Source organism: Danio rerio, chromosome 15 (assembly GCF_049306965.1).
Source record: "Danio rerio strain Tuebingen ecotype United States chromosome 15, GRCz12tu, whole genome shotgun sequence".
NCBI classification, from domain to species: Eukaryota; Metazoa; Chordata; class Actinopteri; order Cypriniformes; family Danionidae; genus Danio; species Danio rerio.
In genome coordinates, this window is record NC_133190.1 from 3620988 (window position 1) to 3633430 (window position 12443).

The window sequence follows — 12443 nt, forward strand, 5'->3', positions numbered from 1 at the left end:
ATTCGGTCTGAAATCACAAGTAAGTATGACTTCAATACAACATTAGCAAAATTTAATTTACTGTTAATATTTACTTTAACATTGTTCTTTGATAGTCTTTGGCTGCTAATATGATTTTAATATTTGGATTTAGCAAATAAAACTTTTCTGAAATCATATTATTAAGGAGAAAGTCTGAATGTGCGAATATAAAACTAACTTTACCTAAATTTATATAATTAAATCGTTTTGTGTAGTTTTGTGTCTATGTATGTGTGTGTATTGCAAATAATAAAATAGTACACACACATATTATGTCAAAACTTATTTTAGATATGATTAATCAAGATTATTATCACTTTATTGAATAAATATAGACGTTAGGCTACTATTTAAAGCTTTTCTTGTCCTTTCAGTTTTGCTGGTGTCTCCCTGGGAATCTTTTGTGTAAATATTAGATGTTAGACCCATAAGTCAGCCTTATATGGAGTGCTGTTCGCTCCGCACTTGAAAATAACTTGTAATTTATGTGTTTCTTTTGGCATCTATGGAATGTTTCCAGTTTACAAAAAAATGAAAGGTTTATTAGAGAGAAATCTGTGGATTATTATCATTTCAATCAGACTAAGTTAAGGATGAAGTACTCATGACTGAAGTGTTCTTTGGGAAATAAAAAGAAAAGGTCTACCTTGGCATTGCTGTGAAAACCCCTATGTGGAAGCGGGATTGAAGGCATGATGTTGAATAGCAACTTTCCATTAGCACATCAATGTTTTCAGTATTAGTTAAACATCTATATTGTATCTAAACTTGCAATGCTCTCAAACGCAATTCCTGGAGGGCAATTAAATCAATCAATCAATCAATCAATCAATCAATCAATCAATCAATCAATCAATCAATCAATCAATCAATCAATCAATCAATCAGCCAATCAACTAATCAATCTGTCAACTAATCAACTAATCAATAAGTCAACCAACCAATCACTTCGATGGTTGGAGTCTGAACTCACTAGCAGATCTTTCAGGGTTGTTTGGAGAGGAGAGGTATCCAAAGCTCATCAGCTGGTCACAGGAGTACCTCAGGGATGTGTTCTCAGTCCGCTTCTATTTTTACTTACAACACATCACTGGGAACCATCATCTAATCACATGGTTTCTCTTATCGCTGCTATGCTGTTATGCTATCCTTCATTTCATCTAGATGACCCGAAAGTAGCTGCAAGGATCGCACACTGCCTGGAGGATATCTCAGCTTGGATGAAAGACCGTCACCCACAGCTTAATCTGGCAAAAACAAAAATTCTTGTTTGCTCTGTTTAATTGTTTTCTTGCTAGTGAAATGCTCAGTTTTTCCACTTACAAAGTCCGTCATGTAACTGCGATGCAGCTGGCTCTTAAAGGGAATGGGAGATGAGACTCTGATTGGTTTATTCTCAAAACACACCTATAACTCATTAAGAAAATAAACTCAACCCTTTTAGATCATGCGCCACGGCGCAAATCGGATTTTTCAGTTCTTAAATTAGCAAAAGTGGATTCCCACATGCCCTGATTGCTTTTGCGCCCTGCGCTTTGCACTGTGCGCATGGATCGTCAAAATAGAGCGCTTCGTCTTTGCGGAAAATTGACAAAAAAGCAATTACCATTTGTGCAAGATGTTTCTAATGCAGCATTGTTTACTTTAATTAGCCATAAACCTCATAAATAAAAACGCCGTTATCGGCGTTAACGTGCTGCGTTAACGCGAGACTTTTATCGTGCAATAATGAAAATACCGCCGTTAGTCTATTCTCAAAGTTGGGTTGGGAGCTGGGTCTATTCTACGCAAGCTATGATGACTTTCACCTTGATATTTAGCGCGGATGGATACCTGACCAGTGAGCCGTCTGACAAAAGAGTGCCCTTCTGAATTAAATCAGCAGGATGCCTGACTTTAACTGCAGTTTCACTTTTACTCTTCAACATTTCATCCATGCTGCTGTGACAAACTGGGGTATTAGATGCAAATAAGGATTAAAAAATGTATCTATGCCCACCTATAATAAAAATAGATAAAATAAATGTACTTTTTCCATTGTTCCACAGGTGACGATACGCAAAACCATGCTGAACACTACCAGGAGATAGACATCCTCTTTTTCTAACCAGGGGAAAGGAAGTTATCTTTGGGAAAAAGGAGTTATTGGCCGTCTTCTTCTCCAAGCTCTTTTTTTTCTGGAAGTGTGGTCCAGCATGGCCTCCAGCCTGACGTGTACGGGGGTAATTTGGGCTCTGGTGTCCCTGCTGAGCGCCGCTGCGTCCTGCGTGGGCTTCTTCATGCCCTACTGGCTGCTGGGCTCTCAGATGGATAAAGCGGTGTCCTTCGGCACCTTCCGCCGGTGCTCGTACCCCGTCCGGGATGAGGAGCGGCAGGCGACAGTCATGCTGGAGCAGTGTGGGAGGTACGCCAGCTTTCAGGGAATCCCGAGCGTGGAGTGGCGCATCTGTACGGTGATAACAGGGGTGGGCTGCGGGCTGCTGCTGCTGGTGGGCCTGACGGCGCTCATGGGCTGCTGCATATCAGAGCTCATCTCCAGGAGCATCGGACGCGCCGCCGGAGGGATACAGTTCCTCGGAGGTCAGTAATTCGCTGTTGTTTTTTACTTATGTGCGGCTTTGTGTTTACACGCATACGGGACGGGCTTAAGATAAGAGTTTCTGGTCACATTTCAGCACAAAACTGAAAGATATTTGAGGTTTTACACCACTTTTTTAATCACTGACATCCAAGTTGTCTTTTTATGGACTACTTTAAGGTAGGATGTGTAAAATGATATCAAACATTGTTTTATTTGTGTTTTTTTCCATCAAGAAGATGTGTAAAATATAAAATTATAATTATATATAGTAAAAATCAATTAGTTACTTTACTTAAATGTAAACCCACTGACTTGACTTTTATAATTATGCACCTGACAAAAGTCTTGCCCTCGATCCCAGTTGTAAGAGCAACAATATCTGTAGTTGATCATAAGTGGCAGAAGGTAGATTTTTTTTTTATGAATCAACTGCTGAGCTGCATCCCAATCATCACAAATACTGCAGAAGACCTACTGGAACCCACATGGACCCAAGATTCTCATAGATATCAGTCAAGTTTGGTGAAGGAAAATCATGGTTTGGGCTTACATTCAGTATGGGGGCTGTGCGAGAGATCTGCAGAGTGGATGATCAACATTAACAGCCTGAGGTATCAAGACATTTGTGCTGCCCATTACATTACAAACCACAGCAGAGGGCAAATTCTCCAGCAGGATAGCGCTCCTTCTCATACTTCAGCCTCCACATCAAAGATCCTAAAAGCAAAGATTGTCAAGGTGCTCGAGGACTGGTGTGACGTTTTGCGCCCCGGATAGCCAGTGGATAAAAAGAGCTTCAAGACGAAAAGATCATTTCAGACCTCAAACCTTTATAGTCAGCCTCCTTCAGCGTCACAAGAATTACAGTTCAAAAACACAAAATAAAAGTAAACAATATTTAAAAGTAGAGTATTTTGAGGGGAGAGCAGCGCACACACTCCTTTCCCCCTCTTCTTACACACGCAGACTGACTCCTGCAGCGCACACACTGGGGGGTTGGGGTGCAGCTTTTAAAGGGCAACACACATACATAATGTGATCCATACACATTGTAGTGGACGTTACATTGGCCAGCCCAGTCACCAGACATGAATATTATTGAGCATGTCTGGGGTAAGATGTAGGATGAGGCATTGAAAATGGATTCAAAGAATATTGAACTCTGGGAGTCTTGCAAGAAGGCTTTCTTTGCCATTTCAGATGACTTTATTAATAAGTGATTTGAGTCATTACAAAGATGTATGGATGCAGTCCTCCAAGCTCATGGGAGTCATACATTATATTAACTCTTCTTCCACTACACCATGGCTTTATATTCAACACTGGACATTATTTCTGTTAAGTGACAAGACTTTTGTCTAAGCAAAGTCAGACCTTACTGTCCTAATTAAATTATTTAAAATCAAGGCACGATCATAGTTTGAGTAAAATAAGCATCATCTAGAGGCCTTTGAGTTTCATATAAGCCACTTCTGATAGCTAATGATCAAATAGAAATCAACTTATTATTTGTTGTTTCTAAATCTTTTGTCAGGTACTGTAATTTGTTTTATGTATTTGTTTGTTTAATTTTTTTGCTCATGATTTTATGTTCTTTCATATAGTTTTGTTTTTATGAACATTTCATGTTTGTAAGAAGTTTCATGAGCATTTGTTTTATAATGTATATAATGCTTGACGTTTCCTTGTCTTATAAAAAAATATGAAGTTAGAAAAAAGTTTTTTTTGCTGAAAAAAAATAACAAAAACCTAAATACTTCCTAAGAATAAGAACTTGTAGTACAGTTTAATGCAGGGGTCACCAATCTCGGTCCTGGAGGGCCGGTGTCCCTGCAGGGTTTAGCTCCAACTTCCCTTAACACACCTGCCTGGATGTTTTAAGTATACCTAGCAAGACCTTAATTAGCTTGTTCAGGTGTGTTTGATTAGGGTTGGAGCTAAAATCTGCAGGACACCGGCCCTCCAGGAACAAGTTTGGTGACCACTGGTTTAATGATTTTAAATATATTTCAATTACTTAAAGATTAGATATTAGAGACTAGTGCATACTATACAGTATAGTTGGCAGCTAGCTCTCTGCAACAGGGTATATGCACAGCTATTGTTTCTTTCCATATCGATATACTTCCGTTGGTTAATGGTTAATGTGACTTTTTTCAATTTTACAAGTTTTTTTTTTTTTTTTTACAGCATTTATGTTGTAATATAATTAAAATATAATCAGTTAAATAGATTTCAGCATTCATTTAGTTGTTCAAGCGTACGAAGAGATTAAAAGCCGTTTACACGCACAAGCCCATCAGGAGCAGCAGGCTAGTGCAGAAGCTCCGTTGAAAACACTGGAGTAAAATAAATGTTCATATTTTAAAAACACAGCGCGGGAAAATTAAATTTAATGCAGTGCTTCTTATACATTCTGGGATCCATTTTATATTGTACATTCAGGAAATGGAGATTATTGATTTTTAAAGAAAACAAACATTAAACGCGCCGATTTTGTAACAGCATACAGTTTAACAGAAGTGTTTGACCCAGGTTACTGAAAAATTGCATACTTCTGCATATACCATACTCACACGTGGTTGCCTACTGATGCTAAGCAGCGCTGAGTTTGGTCAGTACCTGGATGGGTGACCACATGGTAAAGCTAGTTTGCAGCTGGAAGTGGTGTTAGTGAGACCAGCAGGGGGTGCTCAACTTTTGGTCTGTGTGGGTCCTAAATCCTGGTTTATACTTCTGCGTCAAGTGACCGGCGTGACCCACGACGCATGCAATGCGCGTAGCTGTGCATTTATACTACTGCGCGCTGTCTCTGTTGGCCTGCATTAACACTTCCTAAACACTAGTTGGTAGTGAGGTGTAAATGTTCCTCTGTGTCGAGTTTCTTCTCTGCTGTTTTGCTTTTCCTGAACACTTCCTGGATGTACAAGTGGCTCAAACTCGCTCATTTTGAGGCAGGAACCGGCGAACGTGCAACAACTTTAACTATGAGGTAAACACAGAACAAAACTTTCCATCCGGAGCTCCTTCGCGGGACTCCACACTTGTAAACAATCGCTCCATTGGGCTCGCGTCCAGCTTGCGCCATTCCCGCGGCTCTCGGTCCCACCCAGACTCGTCAGCGCTACCAAGCCGACCAATCACAGAGCTTGCGCTACGCGTCGTTGTGACGTGTAGTTACAATTTTTGAGAGGTGCACGTCAGCGACGCTGACGGCCACGGCGAAGGGCTATGCGTCAGCACTGTAGCATACGCCGGCGTTTGACGCAGAAGTATAAATCAGCCTTAACACCCCAATATATGGATAGAGATTTGTGCAATATGGCTGCAGTTACGTCATCCAGTTGGAGATTCCCCCCCAACAAATGTAAAGTGCTTTGAGTGTACAGAAAAGTGCTATATAAATGTATAGAAATAGAGAGAGAGAGAGTAAAAAATATGTAATATTTTTAGACATTACTACATTTTAAATTCATTCATTCTCTTGTCGGCTTAGTCCCTTTATCAATCCAGGGTCGCCACAGCGGAATGAACCGCCAACTTATCCAGCAAGTTTTTACGCAGCGGATGCCCTTCCAGCCGCAACCCATCTCTGGAAACATCCACACACACATTCACAAACACACACACATACACTATGGACAATTTAGCCTACCCAATACACCTGTACCGCATGTCTTTGGACTGTGGGGGAAACCGGAGCACGAACCCACACGAATGCAAGGAGAACATGCAAACTCCACACAGAAACGCCAACTGAGCCGAGGCTCGAACTAGCGACCCAGCGACCTTCTTGCTGTGAGTCGACAGCACTACCTACTGCACCACTGCTTCGCCCACATTTTAAATAGTTTTCCATTTAAATGTACTGTAAAATGTACTATAGGAGCACTTTATGTTCAATTTTCAGTGTTTATCGGTCTTCCTAATATCCTGATTTGATGCTCGACATTTCTTATGATCATTAACATTGAAAACATTAATACTTAATCATATCTATTCTGAATAAATACTCTCACTGACCACAGACTTTCAAACACAGTCCATGCATAGACTAAAGGCTAATGGTTTCATAGGTGTGGTGTATATAATGTTTCCAACGTTTAAAATACCCCATGCTAAGATTAGCATATATCAGTATCGCTATTGATTAGTACTAATATCATTTTCACGTAACAAATGTCCTTCGAAGACACATATTCATATCACAATGGGGAGGTTGCTGAGTTCAAAGCCCTTTGTCTTTGTCTGTAGCTCAGTGAACATTGGTTTCAGCCGCTGTAACTCAGCCTTTGTCTCAGCGAGGAGAGATAGAGAGCAAACTGATTGAGTTTAGACTGGAAGCCGAGGCCTGTAATTCCAAACTCACTTTGTTTGGTTCTCGCCTGCAAGGTGCCTTTTATTTGCTGCTCTGAAAGTCTTGAAGGCTTTGGCCACGCGGCAGAGAAGCTGAAACAAATACTGTGTGGGGAGTCTGTCAGTGAAGTTTGCGTTAGTTCACCCAAAACTGAAAATTCTGTCATTATTTATTTATTTATTATCTCCCTTCACTTGTTTCAAAACCGTTATGAGTTTCTTTCATCTGCTGAACACAAAAGAAGACGTTTTGAAGAATGTTGAACCCTTGATTTTCATAGTATTTGTTTATCTTATTATGGAAGTCAATGGTTACAGGTTATCAGCTTTCCTCAAAGCATCTTCTGTTGTGTGCAACAAATGCAAGAAACTTGTATATGTGTGGAACTCTCTTGAGGGAAAGTAAACAGTGAGTATATTTTCATTTTTGGGTGAACTATCCCTTTAAAGCAGGGCTATTCAATTAGTTTGTCATGGGGCCAGTTCATGAAGAGCATCCTAAATGAAAAGCTGGAGAGGTATGACTTGCGATATCAGTGATGACACAACAGCAGTATAAGAGCTCATATGTTGTATTTTTGCTCCTTAAGACACCCATGTTGGCTTTTTGTACATTGAAATGTTAATATGGTGTGTCTGAAACTACATAATATCAGTTCATTGTACAATCCCTGCAGAAAAATCCAGCTTAAACCAGCCTAGGCTGGTTGGCTGGCTTTAGCTGGTTGACCAGGCTGGTTTTAGAGGGGTTTTGGCCATTTCCAGGCTGGTTTCCAGCCATTTCCAGCCTGGTCTTAGCTGGTCAGGCTGGAAACGGACCAGCTAAATTCAGCTAAAACCAGCTTGACCAGCCTGGTTTAGGCTGGACATAGCTGGTTTTGGCTGGGCTCCCAGCCTGGCTAGGCTGGTCAAGCTGGTTTTAACTGGTCATCTTCCAGCCTAACCAGCTAAGACCAGGCTGGAAACCAGCCTGGAAAAGGCCAAATCCCCTCTAAAACCAGCCTGGTCGACCAGCTAAAACCAGCCAACCAGCCTAGGCTGGTTTAAGCTGAATTTTTCAGTAGGGATGGAACTTTTTTATTTTATTTTTTTACAAGCATTCAAATTCAAAGTACAACAAAAGCAGTGCATTGCTGAAGTACGCTTCTTCTACATTCAGACACATTCATATGTTGTTTTGAACTTGATAACAATTAGAGATGCAAAGATTATAGATGTTAGTTGTACGCTTATAGTCTGAAGAATAATCCTGGTTTCACGGTTATCACGTCTAATGTAAATACAAGCTTTATATTAGCTAATTATTTAAATGAACTGTTGTTATCATCTGTGTTCATACGTACATAATCATTTTAATAATTTGTAATAATTCGTCCAACAAAGCTTTTGTTTACATTGCACTGAAAGCCACGCGACAGCAAGAGATGTTTTCGACTGCGCGTTACTCCGCTTGTGTGTATATATTCTTACATCGGAAATAGCGAAATTGCGCGCGGTAAAAACTCAATTTGATATGTGAACAACATGTTGCTATAGTTAATCCAGTGTGCATGCGTATTAGCCTTGGTGTATAAACTCGGAACTTTAAACTTGCACACAGGTGGCATAACTTTGTGTAGTTGCAGCAGTTTTGCTCTGTGCAACAGAAACGCGGCGTTGAGAAGCCTTTAAGAATAATTAACCATGACGAATTAGAGCTCGGTTAATAGTGGAATCAGCTAATTGTTGCATCCCTTTTAACATACCTGTCAACACCCGTTTTTCCCGGGAGTCTCCCGTATTTCAGACTCATCTCTCACCCATCTCCCGTATTGTTTTGTCTCCCGGAAAACTCCCGGAATTTGGTACAGTCCGGCTAGCATTTTGGTGCAGTCCCTATGCGCACTGGACCCAACACGCATCTTCATACCTACTTCTCGCTTTTCAGTTCGAGCGCACTCCAAATTTTGTTTGGAAATGAAAATCGAGTTGACATCAGAATCCAACGTCAGGCCTAAAATCGATCAAAAATCAACGTCTAATGCTGCGTTCACACCAGACACGAAAGAAGTGTCAAGTGCGGGTGATTTACATGTTAAGTCAATGCAAAGACCCGAATAGACATCCTGCGTCACAATACACAAGCGAATGGCGCGGCACGAATGACGCGATACGTGCGAATAGCGCTGTGCAAATTGAGCATTTCGCACAATTCGCTCAAGTTCGAAAATCTGAACTTCAGCGGAAATTTGCGCCACGCTAACCAATCAGAAGCATTCTCTTTTTGGGCGTGATTATCCTCATGCCTTCACCGACAACAGTTCATCAAACTGGGCTCAGCTTAGTCAGAAGCACCGCTGAAAGCCTCCATCAACCAGGTTCAGTTTCTGGAGGAGTTTATGAGCTCACAGAGCTGAGTGCTCCTCTGAAAGGATCTAGTGGACTCAGACACGGCCCCAAACGTATCGACACTGTTTTTCAACCTTCATAAAGCACATAAACACTGTTATTTTCTTAATAAAATCCATGTTAGCCATTTAGCAACGAAGCTAGAGTGACCGGGCAGTAAGAAGCCCTGCCCATCACATGAATGCGCGAATGTTGTTAAGTGAATTTGACGTACGAATGAAACTGATTTGACGCGCGAATGAAGCGGATTTTGACATGCAAATGAAGCGAGTAAACTCAAATGTTCATGCACGAATAGCGTGATTTATCAGAACGTTCCCCATCTGGTGTGAACACTGCATTATGATGTTACAGCTTGATGTTGTGTGGGCGTTACCACTATGACGTCTATCAGAAATTGAATTTTGGTTGCCATACCTGACGAATTAATGTCAGTATTTGCCGTTGTATGACGTTGGTTTAAGAATGTCAATATGACGTTGGTTTGAGATGTTGGCTCGATGATGGATTTTGGTCACTTTCCAACAGAATCTAAAATCAATCAAATATCGTTGTCATTTGACATTGTTATTGGACGTCAAAATAACGTCCTTCGATGCTGGCTGGACAATGAATTTTGGTCACCTGACATCACAACCTAAATCTACCCTAATATTAACATCTTATTACATCGTGTGCCTGCTGGGCAATTTGTCTCTATTGTGTGCCATCTTCATTCTCATTAACTCTCATTAGTGTATGCGTAAACACCGACTGTTAATTAGGGACATGCATTATACTATCGACAGAAAAGGTTATCTCTATTTTGGGGGGATTTGTTCGCTAATGATTATTAACCTTTTTAGATGGAAGTTTTAAAGGGGACCCTTTATGCAAAATCCTTTTCATAAGGGATTTAAACACAGTTGTGTGGCAGCAGTGTGTGAATATAACCAGATTGTAATGGTCAAAATTAATTAATTCAATTATCTATAATCACACTTGATGAAAACAGTCTGCAGAAACACTTTGATTGACATTCTCCCATTGTACATGTCATCAGTGGGGGAAAGCCCTGCACATTAGTGACCATCTCTCCCTCATTAGCATAAACAGCCCTGAGTGAGAAGCAGGCACTTTGCTTCCACTATGCTAATGCATGGGCATTTGTAGCTCCGCCCCTTTGAAAAGATCCCATTTGAATTTAAAGCGACTTTTAAACCCAAACTATGAATCTACATAATAATTTTTTTGTCGAACAACTTATTTATTAATTATTTCCTGCTCTGTCCGAATATGTGAACGTTTCAGGTTTGCTCCATAACTGTTCTGACAGTAGATTCTCCCCGAAGGCGTCGGTGTCAGGGCACATTTCGCCTGATCTGCAGTCAGTTTTCCAGGTGCGTCATCATTTGTGTCGCTGTCGCTTCTAACTAACAGACCGAGGGATTTGACATAAGAGAGCAGGACACAAGGAGGTTAGAGGACCGCAGGGCTGCTGAACGCATCACTTCCTGTCATTACACTTCCTGTCACAGCACTGACTTCATCACACAGAGTAATGCAGCATCCTACGGTTTATGCATTTACAGTCAGTATTGGTCTGGAAAGATGATAACCCTTCCTGGAATTACTACTTTTTCATGCTACTTTGATTAAAAAGTGAAAGTACTGGTATTTAAAATGTTAAAATTTTGTATTTTTTAGCTTTTACAGTAAACAATGTGCTATTGTGCTTCAAAGAAGACATTAATTATTGTAGAAAAAAATAATGGTTACCTTTTAAACTTTTACTCTACAGTCAAACAAATACATTTTTCAGTCTTTTTAAGGAAATCTCATTGGTTTAATGGTTTTCCATAAGTGTAATGGTGAGAAAGTGGCATCTATGTTTCAAATCAGACATTTTTACAGCCAAAATTCACTCAAAAATGATCATCTGTTGTTAATTTACTCACCCTCAGGCCATCCAAGAGGTTCTGTATAAAATAAAATACATAGAAAATCATGTGGATGTTGGATCGCATTAATTTAGCATTCATTTTAATGCGTAGGTTAGTGTATACTCCATTGAGTTGATTTTGTTTCTGTCAGCTTTGCGTTTTTGACTGTTTGGCATCATCTTCTGACTGAATAATGCGCAGGTTAGTGTATACTCCATTCATCCGGTTTCATTTCTGTCAGCTTTGCATTTATTAAGTAATGGTGAGAAAGTGGCATCTATGTTTCAAATCAGACATTTTCACAGGCAAAATTCACCCAAAAATGATCATCTGTTGTTAATTTACTCACCCTCAGGCCATTCAAGAGGTTCTGTTTAAAAAAAAAAAAAAAAAAAAAAAAATATATATATATATATATGTATATGTAAATCATATTGATGTTGTATTGCATGCATTTAGCATTCATTTTATTACCCTGGTGTATTAAAAATTTCAAAACGAACCAGAAATATACACTCTAAAAATACATGTTTGCTTATTGTTTTGTGTGTTTGTTTGTGTGCATATTTACCATAGCATTAACTGTAAATCCTGCATAATTACAACTGACTCACCCTAAACCAACAGTAAACTCTAATCCAATCACTATAATGAATGTAATCAGTACATGATTAATGTAATATTTCTTGGTACTTATTATACGTATTACTTCATTCTACTCTTGTAATTACACAGTATAAGGACACCCTAATTAAAACCATAATAACCACTGAAAAGTTCCAAAAAGAATGATAGTACCATGTTGTTTTTGGATATTTATTTATCATTGTAACATCAATGTAAGTTTTACTGCAGTTTCTATCTGAAATAAACACTAGGGGGCAGTATACATATTGACTTTTGTTCCTTTTCACACTAGTGATATTCACAGGGAAATATTATCAATGAGTAAAGAATTATTTTCGTGCACTTCTCTGCACAACAATAAATAAACACCACAAAACTACTTAACACTTGTTTTTGTGACTGTATAATCTTGTGACTGAATAATGCGCAGGTTAGTGTATACTCCATTCAGCTGTTTTTGTTTCTGTCAGCTTTGTGTTTTTTGACTGTTTGGCGCCATCTTGTGACAGAATAATGCGCAGGTTAGTTTATACTCCATTCAGTTGATT

The 12443-nt window shown here is 39.5% G+C and overlaps 1 protein-coding gene across 4 annotated transcripts in view; it reads left to right on the top strand.

Moving 5' to 3' along the window:
• LOC100334706 (lipoma HMGIC fusion partner-like) overlaps positions 1-12443 on the top strand; it is a 127295-nt gene that overhangs the window by 1010 nt on the left and 113842 nt on the right. For all 4 annotated transcript variants that reach the window (XM_073924316.1, XM_073924318.1, XM_073924319.1 and 1 more), the window contains exon 2: positions 2070-2601. In XM_073924316.1, the coding sequence (XP_073780417.1) occupies positions 2217-2601 (385 nt within the window). In that variant the 5' untranslated portion in view covers positions 2070-2216. The remainder of the gene's footprint in view (positions 1-2069; positions 2602-12443) is intronic.